Source organism: Oncorhynchus mykiss, chromosome 12 (assembly GCF_057628025.1).
Source record: "Oncorhynchus mykiss isolate SJ-2025 chromosome 12, ASM5762802v1, whole genome shotgun sequence".
NCBI classification, from domain to species: domain Eukaryota; kingdom Metazoa; phylum Chordata; class Actinopteri; order Salmoniformes; family Salmonidae; genus Oncorhynchus; species Oncorhynchus mykiss.
In genome coordinates this window covers 72,910,282-72,923,628 of record NC_143033.1, presented here as the reverse complement: position 1 = coordinate 72,923,628, position 13,347 = coordinate 72,910,282, and the positions used below count along the sequence as shown (strand labels likewise).

Below are 13,347 nucleotides of genomic sequence, written 5' to 3'. Positions count from 1 at the left end.
CTTCTCTTGAGAGCCATGTCTGCCTACGGCGGCCTTTCTCAATAGCAAGGCTATGCTCACTGAGTCTGTACATAATCAAAGCTTTCCTTAAGTTTGGGTCAGTCACAGTGGTCAGGTATTCTGCCGCTGTGTACTCTCTGTTCAGGGCCAAATAGCATTCTAGTTTGCTCTATTTCTTTTATAAATTATTTCCAATGTGTCAAGTAATTATCTTTTTGTTTTCTCATGATTTGGTTGTGCTGCTGTCCTGGGGCTCTGTGGGGTGTGTTTTTGTTTGTGAACAGAGCTCCAGGACCAGCTTGCTTAGGGGACTCTTCTCCAGGTTCATCTCTCTGTGTAGGTGATGGCTTTGTTATGGAAAGTTTGGGAATCGCTTCCTTTTAGGTGGTTGTAGAATTTAACGTCTCTTTTCTGGATTTTGATAATTAATGGGTATCGGCCTAATTCTGCTCTGCATGCATTATTTGGTGTTCTACGTTGAACACGGAGGATATTTTTGCAGAATTCTGCATGCAGAGTCTCAATTTGGTGTTTGTCCCATTTTGGTCTTGGTTGGTGAGCGGACCCCAGGCCTCACAACCATAAAGGGCAATGGGCTCTATGACTGATTCAAGTATTTTTAGCCAGATCCTAATTGGTATGTTGAAATGTATGTTCCATTTGATGGCATAGAATGCCCTTCCTTCTCTCTGTGTTTCTCTATCTCTCTCTCCACAGAGCCTGTGAATGGTGATGTGTTTGTGTTCTTCCACGAGGGGGCTCAGGGCTGTCTAGGGGTGCAGGGTCACTCCCTGTCCCTGTCCGAGTCCTGCGAGGATGATGCCCAGAAGTGGAAGTGGGTGACCCGGGGCCGACTCTTCAACCTAGGCTCCTCTCTGTGCCTGGGCCTGACAACAGGCAACTACAGCTCCAGAGAGGACGCCTCACTGCTGGGCGTCTACCCGTGTGACAGAGAGCCTCCCGGGGTCCGCTGGACATGGTACTGTTCCCAGGTGTTGGACAACCTCAACCTGTACCTGCCGTCACCCTCACACCCTGTTAACCCCTCCGCTAACTCCTCAGTGGTGGCCTCGGATGTCAAGCCCCTACGGGAGGGGCTCAAGTGGAGGCTCTTTGGGGACGATCAGGACCTTTGTTCTAGGAGCTATCGTGGTAAGTAGAATAGCTTCTGCTTCTGGCTTTCTCTGATAAAGGGAAGTGTAAGTTGAGCAAGTTATTCTGGTCAGTCTTGACGTCAGTTTGACTCTGGTAGGCAAAGGGAGTCAGCCATTTTGCAATATCAAATCAAAATAAAATAAAATGTATTTATATAGCCCTTCGTACATCAGCTGATATCTCAAAGTGCTGTACAGAAACCCAGCCTAAAACCCCAAACAGCAAGCAATGCAGGTGTAGAAGAACGGTGGCTAGGAAAAACTCCCTAGAAAAGCCAAAACCTAGGAAGAAACCTAGAGAGGAACCAGGCTATGTGGGGTGGCCAGTCCTCTTCTGGCTGTGCTGAGTGGAGATTATAACAGAACATGGCCAACATGTTCAAATGTTCATAAATGACCAGCATGGTCAAATAATAATAATCACAGGCAGAACAGTTTAAACTGGAGGTGGACTGGGGACAGCAAGGAGTCATGCTAGGTAGTCCTGAGGCACGGTCCTAGGGCTCAGGTCCTCCGAGAGAGAGAAAGAAAGAGAGAATTAGAGAGAGCATACTTAAATTCACACAGGACACCGGATAGGACAGGAGAAGTACTCCAGATATAACAAACTGACCCTAGCCCACCGACACATAAACTACTGCAGCATAAATACTGGAGGCTGAGACAGGAGGGGTCAGGAGACACTGTGGCCCCATCCGATGACACCCCCGGACAGGGCCAAACAGGAAGGATATAACCCCACCCACCCACTTTGCAAAGCACAGCCCCCACACCACTAGAGGGATATCTTCAACCACCAACTTACTATCCTGAGACAAGGCCGAGTATAGCCCACAAAGATCTCCGCCACAGCACAACCCAAGGGCAGGCGCCAACCCAAACAGGAAGATCACATCAGTGACTCAACCCACTCAAGTGACGCACCCCTCCTAGGGATGGTATGAAAGAGCCCTAGTAAGCCAGTGACTTAGCCCCTGTAATAGGGTTAGAGGCAGAGAATCCTAGTGGAGAGAGGGGAACCGGCCAGGCAGAGACAGCAAGGGCGGTTCGTTGCTCCAGAGCCTTTCCGTTCACCTTCATACTCCTGGGCCAGACTACACTCAATCATATGACCCACTGAAGTAAAGACTTAAAGGTTGAGATCGAGTTTGCGTTTCTCACATGGGTAGGCAGACCATTCCATAAAAATGGAGCTCTATAGGAGAAAGCCCTGTCTCCAGCTGTTTGCTTAGAAATTCTAGGGCCAATTAGGAGGCTGCGTCTTGTGACCGTAGCGTACATGTAGGTATGTACGGCAGGACCAAATCAGAGAGATAGGTAGGGTTAGTCAGCTGTGTTGTACTGTTGAGGAGGGTACAGCTCTATCTGTTCAGACGCATGCTGCAATTTTTTTTGCCCTGGGCCTCTCTGTCGACTGAATGACTGACTGGCAGTCCGCCAGCAAGATAGCTAAGGAAAGCCCTCTCGCTCTGTGTTTGTAAACTCAAGACATAAACAGTGGAATGCCCTTGCCCTCACATAGCCTACAGTAGAGCTGGCTCATTAAACCGGAAATGATTGACACCGACCATACCGATCACTTATCGCAGGCATTTCGCTGATATCGTTCATTATGATACGTAGCCTGTACTAGAGAAACGTGAAGTTTGACATGAAGTAAGTGTGTTAATGTGGGTGATTGTTAATGGGACAGTTGATGGCTACAACCATCAGACTCATAGTACGTTAGTAGTTTAAAGGAAAGGTTTAAAAAACTTGTTGCACATTAATGTTATAAACTATCCTTCTATTTATCATCATCGCATCAATTCAGGCAATTTATCACAATGTGGATTTTGGTCCATATCACCCAGTTCTAGCCTACGTATGTTAGTGTTTACGTAGGACCTAGGAGTTGAAGCCCCCCACTGAAGGGATAACAGTGTGGTTTTGAAGCAAAGCTTTGTTTCCACTATTATTAGTAGTAGTATTATTATTCATGCAGATATCAAATGTTATTATTTAAGTTGCACAGACAGCCTTTCTGCTGGGCTTAGTCTTTGAAATACCGTCTCTAGCCTGTCTGACTGCAATTAAAACCAGATCTCCTACAACCTAAGTCCAGAAAACTACTTCTTTGCTTTCCTCATATATCTTTCCTCTCCTTCTTTACTTTCCTCCTCTCTCTTTCCTCTCCTTCTTTACTTCCATCCCATATCTTTCCTCTCCTTCTTTACTTTCCTCCTCTCTCTTTCCTCTCCTTCTTTACTTTCATCCTATATCTTTCCTCTCCTTCTTTACTTTCCTCCTATATCTTTCCTCTCCTTCTTTACTTTCCTCCTATATCTTTCCTCTCCTTCTTTACTTTCCTTTTTCTGTGGGGAGGCAAAAGGCATTTGTAACTTTTAACTGCCATTCCGCACAACTTGCTTTTGTGAAGTCAACAGGCTGCTGAATAAAGAATGCCACGGACATTAGTCACCCCGCTGTGTAGCTAGCAGGCTAGCAGCTTGACACGAACCAGCCACTGGTGGAGAAGAGAGGGAAATGAAGGAGGGAGGGAACTTTCTAGGCCTTTCCCCCTTTTTAACACATATGCCCTACTTTCCATGGGTCTGGCTCGTTCTCTGTGTGTTTTGGTAACATCGCAGACGCCCTTCCAGTCCCTTTCTTTACAGCTCTTTCTCTCTACCGCTCCCTTTCTCCCTTTCTCTCTTTCTCCCTTTCTCCCTCTCTCTCAATCCTTGCTCGCTCGCTCTCTTCCCTCTCCCGCTCTCTCTCTTTCTCCATCGTGTCTTGGAGAGTTGATTTGAGTTGTCCCCGCTGTCCTTTCCTTCATACCCCGCTGTCCAGTGGAATGCAGAGGCTACCGTGGCAACCCATGGGCATTTTGTCAAACTGTGGAGATCAGGTTTCATTCAAAATAAAGTTCATTCAACTCTCAAAGAATAATGGAGTTTAGTTTATACATGGCAGTCTCATAATAGACTGGAAAAAATAACTAAAACAGCTGCTTATAAACTAAACTCAATATTTTATTATTTTAGAGAAAGTATATTTTCTACCCTTGTCACTTGCTAGTGAAAATGAAAATGACTTTGTCTGGCATACTTTTTAGTTTGAGACAGTATATCGTTTTTATAAAGCTTTATCCTGATGTATTTATTTTTCAGATTGTTTTTCCATTATCTGGTCTATTTTGGTTTATTGTTTACCTTTGATGGTCTTTCCCAAGTACACAGATTTGCTTGCTCAGTAAAAATTGGGACAGAAAGTGGTGCTTCAGTGCCAGTGCATCCTGGGATTTGAAGTCTTTCCATCGTGTGCCTTTGCAGAGATCTATACTATCCAGGGGAACTCTCACGGTCGGCCCTGCTACCTGCCCTTCATGTACGATAGCCAGTGGTTCCACAACTGCACCAGTATTGGCAGAGAGGACGGTCACCTGTGGTGTGCCACCACCTTCGACTATGGCAAGGACGAACTCTGGGGCTTCTGTCCTGTTAAGAGTGAGTCACCGTCTCACACAGTTATATTCTCCCTCCACCTCCTCCACACCCCCCACACACACACACGCACCACAGACTCTTTCTATGTCTCTCTCTCTAGGACTATTTTCCCCTTGCAATGATCTCTGTTTCTCCCTCCCCTCCCCTCCCCTCTCTCTCCCACTCCCTCCCTCCCCCTCCCAGGCAATGACTGTGAGACGTTCTGGGACACAGACCCCCTGACAGACAGCTGCTACCAGTTCAACTTCCAGGCCACCCTGTCATGGAGCGAGGCTCGCATCAGCTGCCAACAGCAGGGGGCTGACCTGCTCAGTGTCACCAAGCTGCATGAGCAGACCTACATCAACGGTAGGAGACCAGAGGAGAGTCTAAAACGCAGTCCTCTATGCTACAACACTGGAACGCTTTTCTTCCTTATTCTCGGTTTGATGGAAATGTGTTTATAGGTCTGTTGTGAACTGGTATTAGACATTGCTGGTAAACAACTATGTATTAAGCGTGTATAAGCCATTTAAAAGCATACCTTACAATCAAGGGTTACCGTCTTTTCTCAACTCGCCTCTTCTCTAATAGTTTTAAAGAGGTGGAGTGTGATCTTGCCTCTGTTTATATGAGAACATCTTATGTTTTTAAGAGAAGTCTCTCCCCGCTGCTGTAGGTTTGCTGACTGGTTACAGTGCTGCTCTGTGGATCGGTCTGAATGACCTGGACATCACCGGAGGCTGGCAGTGGGCTGACTCCTCCCCGCTCAAATACCTCAACTGGGAGAATGGTGAGAGAACACTGTCTTTAACCCAACCTCAACCATCCTCAACCGTCTTTTTAACCCAACCTCAACCATCCTCAAACATCTTTCTAACCCAACCCAACCTCAACCATCCTCAACCCTTTTTTTAACCCAACCTCAACCATCCTCAAACATCTTTCTAACCCAACCAAACCCAACCTCATCCATCCTCAACCCTCATTTTAAAAGCAGATGGATGTTTATTGTCCTGAATCTTGCCCTGGAAGCAGAACTGAGCGATCTCCGCTAGATGGGCCAGCTGTAAAGTCAAAATTGACTAGATAGTAAAAATGTATGAAAACAGAAATTATTTTTTTGGTCTTAATGTAAGGTTAGGGTTAGGCATTAGGGTTAACAGGGTTATGGTTATGGTTAGGTTTGAAATCAGGTGTTATGACTTTGTGGCTGTGCCAGCAAGTGACCACTGCAGAGCTGCTTTCAGGGCAATATTCATGACAATAAATGCCAACCTGCTCCTTTTAACACAAACCAATCTCATCCCTCTTCAACCATCCTTTTAACCTTATCCATCCTCAACCATCCTTTTAACCTCAACCATCCTTTTAACCTTATCCGTCCTCAACCATCCTTTTAACCTTATACATCCTCAACCATCCTTTTAACCTTATACGTCCTCAACCATCCTTTTAACCTTATACATCCTCAACCATCCTTTTAACCTTATACATCCTCAACCATCCTTTTAACCTTATACGTCCTCAACCATCCTTTTAACCTTATACGTCCTCAACCATCCTTTTAACCTTATACATCCTCAACCATCCTTTTAACCTTATACATCCTCAACCATCCTTTTAACCTTATACATCCTCAACCATCCTTTTAACCTTATACATCCTCAACCATCCTTTTAACCTTATACATCCTCAACCATCATTTTAACCTTATCCGTCCTCAACCATCATTTTAACCTTATCCGTCCTCAACCATCATTTTAACCTTATCCGTCCACAACCATCCTTTTAACCTTATCCGTCCTCAACCATCCTTTTAACCTTATCCATCCTCAACCATCATTTTAACCTTATACATCCTCAACCATCCTTTTAACCTTATACATCCTCAACCATCATTTTAACCTTATCCGTCCACAACCATCCTTTTAACCTTATACATCCTCAACCATCCTTTTAACCTTATACATCCTCAACCATCCTTTTAACCTTATCCATCCTCAACCATCCTTTTAACCTTATACATCCTCAACCATCCTTTTAACCTTATACGTCCTCAACCATCCTTTTAACCTTATACATCCTCAACCATCCTTTTAACCTTATACATCCTCAACCATCCTTTTAACCTTATACGTCCTCAACCATCCTTTTAACCTTATCCATCCTCAACCATCCTTTTAACCTTATACGTCCTCAACCATCCTTTTAACCTTATACATCCTCAACCATCCTTTTAACCTTATACATCCTCAACCATCCTTTTAACCTTATACGTCCTCAACCATCCTTTTAACCTTATCCATCCTCAACCATCCTTTTAACCTTATACATCCTCAACCATCCTTTTAACCTTATACATCCTCAACCATCCTTTTAACCTTATACATCCTCAACCATCCTTTTAACCTTATCCATCCTCAACCATCCTTTTAACCTTATACATCCTCAACCATCCTTTTAACCTTATACATCCTCAACCATCCTTTTAACCTTATACATCCTCAACCATCCTTTTAACCTTATACGTCCTCAACCATCCTTTTAACCTTATCCATCCTCAACCATCCTTTTAACCTTATACATCCTCAACCATCCTTTTAACCTTATACGTCCTCAACCATCCTTTTAACCTCAACCATCCTTTTAACCTTATCCATCCTCAACCATCCTTTTAACCTTATACATCCGCAACCATCCTTTTAACATTATACATCCTCAACCATCCTTTTAACCTTATACATCCTCAACCATCCTTTTAACCTTATACGTCCTCAACCATCCTTTTAACCTTATACGTCCTCAACCATTTTATTTATTTATTTTTTATTTCACCTTTATTTAACCAGGTAGGCAAGTTGAGAACAAGTTCTCATTTGCAACTGCGACCTGGCCAAGATAAAGCAAAGCAGTTCGACCCATACAACGACACAGAGTTACACATGGAGTAAAACAAACATACAGTCAATAATACAGTATAAACAAGTCTAGATACGATGTGAGCAAATGAAGTGAGATAAGGGAGGTAAAGGCAAAAAAAGGCCATGGTGGCGAAGTAAATACAATATAACAAGTAAAACACTGGAATGGTAGAATTGCAGTGGAAGAATGTGCAAAGTAGAAATAAAAATAATGGGGTGCAAAGGAGCAAAATAAATAAATAAATAAATAAAATAAAATAAATACAGTAGGGAAAGAGGTAGTTGTTTGGGCTAAATTATAGGTGGGCTATGTACAGGTGCAGTAATCTGTGAGCTGCTCTGACAGCTGGTGCTTAAAGCTAGTGAGGGAGATAAGTGTTTCCAGTTTCAGAGATTTTTGTAGTTCGTTCCAGTCATTGGCAGCAGAGAACTGGAAGGAGAGGCGGCCAAAGAAATAATTGGTTTTGGGGGTGACCAGAGAGATATACCTGCTGGAGCGCGTGCTACAGGTGGGTGATGCTATGGTGACCAGCGAGCCGAGATAAGGGGGGACTTTACCTAGCAGGGTCTTGTAGATGACATGGAGCCAGTGGGTTTGGCGACGAGTATGAAGCGAGGGCCAGCCAACGAGAGCGTACAGGTCACAATGGTGGGTAGTATATGGGGCTTTGGTGACAAAATGGATGGCACTGTGATAGACTGCATCCAATTTGTTGAGTAGGGTATTGGAGGCTATTTTGTAAATGACATCGCCGAAGTCGAGGATTGGTAGGATGGTCAGTTTTACAAGGGTATGTTTGGCAGCATGAGGGAAGGGTGCTTTGTTGCTAAATAGGAAGCCAATTATAGATTTAACTTTGGATTGGAGATGTTTGATGTGGGTCTGGAAGGAGAGTTTACAGTCTAACCAGACACCTAGGTATTTGTAGTTGTCCACGTATTCTAAGTCAGAGCCGTCCAGAGTAGTGATGTTGGACAGGCGGGCAGGTGCAGACAGCGATCTGTTCAAGAGCATGCATTTAGTTTTACTTGTATTTAAGAGCAATTGGAGGCCACGGAAGGAGAGTTGTATGGCATTGAAGCTTGCCTGGAGGGTTGTTAACACAGTGTCCAAAGAGGGCCAGAAGTATACAGAATGATGTCGTCTGCGTAGAGGTGGATCAGAGACTCACCAGCAGCAAGAGCGACATCATTGATGTATACAGAGAAGAGAGTCGGTCCAAGAATTGAACCCTGTGGCACCCCCATAGAGACTGCCAGAGGTCCGGACAGCAGACCCTCCGATTTGACACACTGAACTCTATCAGAGAAGTAGTTGGTGAACAAGGCGAGGCAATCATTTGAGAAACCAAGGCTGTCGAGTCTGCCGATGAGGATGTGGTGACTGACAGAGTTGAAAGCCTTGGCCAGATCAATGAATACGGCTGCACAGTAATGTTTCTTATCGATGACGGTTAAGATATCGTTTAGGACCTTGAGCGTGGCTGAGGTGCACCCATGACCAGCTCTGAAACCAGATTGCATAGCAGAGAGGGTATGGTGAGATTCGAAATGGTCGGTAATCTGTTTGTTGACTTGGCTTTCGAAGACCTTAGAAAGGCAGGGTAGGATAGATATAGGTCTGTAGCAGTTTGGGTCAAGAGTGTCCCCCCCTTTGAAGAGGGGGATGACTGCAGCTGCTTTCCAATCTTTGGAAATCTCAGACGACACAAACGAGAGGTTGAACAGGCTAGTAATAGGGGTGGCAACAATTTCGGCAGATCATTTTAGAAAGAAAGGGTCCAGATTGTCTATCCCGGCTGATTTGTAGTGGTCCAAATTTTGCAGCTCTTTCAGAACATCAGCTGACTGGATTTGGGAGAAGGAGAAATGGGGAAGGCTTGGGCGAGTTGCTGTGGGGGGTACAGTGCTGTTGACCGGGGTAGGGGTAGCCAGGTGGAAAGCATGGCCAGCCGTAGAAAAATGCTTATTGAAATTCTCAATTATAGTGGATTTATCAGTGGCCCAGGAGTGGCTAATGGAACTCTTCAGCTGGCTAGCTCCGGAATAATTGATGTTTGCTCCGGAATCGACGTAAGCCGATAGTCACACGGATAGCAGCTAGCTAGCTGCGAGATCCAGGTATTAATGTCCAGAGCTTGCGGTTGAAATCCGGGGACATGGAGAGAAAAATAGGTCCGGTATGTTCCGGTCCGAGCCGCGCAGTACAAAACTGGCGATAGATTTTCGAGCTAAAGGATAGCTGATGACCACAAACCGTGGTTAGCTGAATACTAACGATTAGCCAGTAAAGAAGCTAACTAGCTTCTGATTAGCTTCTGGTTAGCTTCTGGCTAGCTTCTGGCTAGCTTCTGGTTAGCTTCTATGGAGGATTACAGATTTGAGGTAAATAATACTTTTTAAAATAAATTGGTGAGGCGGTTTGCAGGAGAGTGTTTTGAAGATGAGTTTATGGAAAATAAAAAATATATATATAAAAAGGTATGCCAAGAAAGTTGTAAATATATATATATATATATATATATATATATATATATATATATATATATATATATATATATATATATGTATATATATATATATATATATATACGGGACACGACAAGGACAAAATACGTCTTGGTGATTGACCATCCTTTTAACCCAACCTCATCCATCCTCAACCATCCTTTTAACCTTATCCGTCCTCAACCATCATTTTAACCTTATCCGTCCTCAACCATCCTTTTAACCTTATCCTTCCTCAACCATCCTTTTAACCTTATACATCCTCAACCATCCTTTTAACCTTATACATCCTCACCCATCCTTTTAACCTTATCCTTCCTCAACCATCCTTTTAACCTTATACATCCTCAACCATCCTTTTAACCTTATATGTCCTCAACCATCCTTTTAACCTTATACATCCTCACCCATCCTTTTAACCTTATACATCCTCAACCATCCTTTTAACCTTATCCATCCTCAACCATCCTTTTAACCTTATCCGTCCACAACCATCCTTTTAACCTTATCCATCCTCAACCATCCTTTTAACCTTATCCATCCTCAACCATCCTTTTAACCTTATCCATCCTCAACCATCCTTTTAACCTTATCCATCCTCAACCATCCTTTTAACCTCAACCATCCTTTTAACCCAACCCAACCTCTACCATCTGTTTACAACACTAACACCACAGACTACACAGAGAACTTCTAAGCTGTCTCTTCTTTCTATCTCCCAATATTCGTTCTATTTAAATCCCAGACCAGCCGAGCCATGTGGAGGAGGTGAACTGTGCGGTGATCAGAACAGAGTCGTCTGGCCGCTGGCAGAACAGAGACTGCTCTGTAGCCCTTCCCTACGTCTGTAAGAAGAGACCCAATGCCACCCTGGACCCCTTCACCACCGGTTCGTCTGCCTAGCCACCGGTCGAGACTCTAGACCTCCTTATCAAATCCTCCCTGCTAAAGCTTTTACAGATGTTGGAGCTTGATTTGAGAATTTCCCTGCAAAGCAGGAAAGGCACATTTGTAGTGTATTTGAGTTTTAAAAAGGCTTCTAATGTTTGTAATTTCCACTTTCAAATTTCAGATTTGATTTTCCTCTACGAAAAATCCCCTGCAAAATGTACATTTGTTACAATCCACAAAACAATTCACATTTCCTGTTGCTGCAGGAATTATTTTCCCTCTGTAGCAAACAGGCTCAAATTAAGATCCTACATCCATAGCTTGTTGTTTCATGGACAGTTACATACACTGTATGTGAGTAGTTACAGTTAAAAAAAATACATCCTAGATTTGTGTAGCCATTGGGTTATATGCTCTCTACTGTATTAACAAATAGTTAATATAGAATATATTTCCCTTCTGTTTGCTTTCTGTCTCTGCTCTGTGGGCTGCAGACTCGTGGGCGGATGATGAGAAGTACGAGTGTGATGTGGGCTGGCAGGCGTTCCAGGCAGGCTGCTACAGACTGACGTCAGAGAAGGTGGACTGGGACGCTGCTCAGAAAACCTGTCAGAAAATGGAGGCCAACCTGGTCAGCCTCCACACCCTGCCTGAACTAGAGTTCATCATCAACAACATCAAGCGAGGTACACAGATAATGCAGTATGTCACGGTAAGGTACCTCAACCTGAAGACAGGCAGCTACACAGACACTACAATACTGTACATGTCATAGAAACAGGCTTCAACTTCGGTGTCGAGCAGTTTCTCTCATAGGAGACATTTGATCTGGTTTCTTGTTTGTGTTTATATATAGCACATATGTACAACTTGTTTAGGTTGTTTACCTGAAACAACAAAAATGAAATGAAATAAAAAAGATACAGTACCAGTCAAAAGTATTGGAAAGTTTTTGATTAGTACATTATTCCATATGTGTTATTTCATAGCTTTGATGTCTTCCCTATTATTCTACAAAGTGGAAAAAAGGAAAAGCCCTTGAATGAGTAGGTGTGTCCAAACGTTTGACTGGTACTGTATATAATAAGTTATTTACAACTTTTTTCACCACCCCTCTATAAGGACAGGGGTTGGCATACTGTAGTTACACCCTACCTACACTCTTACAACCTAAACGGGTTCTTCGGCTGTCCTCATTGGAAAATCCTTTGAAGAACCCTTTTTGGTTCCAGCTGGAAAGAACCCTTTTAGTTCCAAGTCGAATCCTTTTGTGTTCAAGCTAGAACCCTTTCCACGGAGGGCTCTACATGGAACCCGTAAGGGTTGTACCTAGATACAAAAAAGTCTTCTCCTATGGGGACAACCGAAGAACCCTTTAGGAACACTTTAGTTGAAGCGTGTCTAATACTCCACTCCACTCACTGCTTCTCCCATCTTCTTTCTGTCCTAATGTGCTTGCTGTAGTGTCTCCTCCTCCCTGCTCTGTGATAGTTATCGTCCTATCTCTGTGTGTCAGATGTGGAGGAGCTGTGGATTGGTCTCCATGACACGGCTATGCAGATGGACTTCCAGTGGACAGACCACACGCCCGTCATCTTCACTTACTGGCATCCCTTTGAGCCCAACAACTTCCAAAACACCCCCGAGGACTGTGTCACCATCTGGGGACCCGTGAGTGACCCTTGGCCTTTGACCCCTATAGTCTGGACCCTGCCATCTCACAGCTGTGTTTCTCACTGCCAGCAAGCCTCCTTTACGGAACACTATTGTTTATACTCTGCAGCTGTGTCCTCTCTCTTTCTCTGTGTGTGCGTCTGTGCGTGTGTGTGTACAGGAAGGCCGCTGGAATGACAGTCCCTGTAACCAGACCCTGCCGTCCATCTGTAAGAAAGCAGCCCAGAAGACTGACGGACAGGCACAGGACCACGGGTGCAAACCAGTAAGATTTACTATAGTCTCTTTCTTTATTTCGCTCTTTCTACGTTCTCTTTTTCCCTCTCTCTTTGTCTCTCTTCTCTTTCTCTCTCTCTTGCTCTCCCCCCCCCCCCTCTCTACTTTTTTTTCTCTCACTCCTTCTCCCAATCTCTCTCTCTCTCTCTCTCTCTCTCTCTCTCTCTCTCTCTCTCTCTCTCTCTCTCTCTCTATCTGTCTGTCTAGAAAGGTTCTATTCACAGTTCTAGCAGCGTCACGCTGTTCTAACTCCAGATGCAGACAGTCAGCACTGGCACTCTGAATGCAGATTGTGAATATTTGAGTGCACCCCCTCACACTCTGCCCCCCTCCCTGTACACCCCACGCCCCTCCACCTTCCGCCCCTCTGCCCTCTGACCACCCCTCCGTCCCAGTCTGTATTTGCTCTGAATCACCCCCTCAGGGCCAGGGAGGTCAGCCAGACACCCTACC

The 13,347-nt window shown here is 44.3% G+C and overlaps 1 protein-coding gene across 3 annotated transcripts in view; it reads left to right on the top strand.

The window, feature by feature from the left end:
- Positions 1-13,347, top strand: part of LOC110538158 (mannose receptor, C type 2) — a 54,647-nt gene that overhangs the window by 11,662 nt on the left and 29,638 nt on the right. For 2 of the 3 annotated variants that reach the window (XR_005035127.2, XM_036938220.2), the window contains exons 2-9: positions 718-1,152; positions 4,469-4,642; positions 4,826-4,990; positions 5,301-5,414; positions 10,799-10,942; positions 11,439-11,630; positions 12,461-12,615; positions 12,779-12,883. Coding sequence is in view for 2 of the 3 variants with exons in the window: in XM_036938220.2 (XP_036794115.2) it covers positions 718-1,152; positions 4,469-4,642; positions 4,826-4,990; positions 5,301-5,414; positions 10,799-10,942; positions 11,439-11,630; positions 12,461-12,615; positions 12,779-12,883 (1,484 nt within the window). In the remaining variant the exon portion in view is untranslated. Of the gene's footprint in view, positions 1-717; positions 1,153-3,798; positions 4,045-4,468; positions 4,643-4,825; positions 4,991-5,300; positions 5,415-10,798; positions 10,943-11,438; positions 11,631-12,460; positions 12,616-12,778; positions 12,884-13,347 lie in introns of those variants that run through there. The other variant, XM_090193234.1, reaches the window with a different exon arrangement.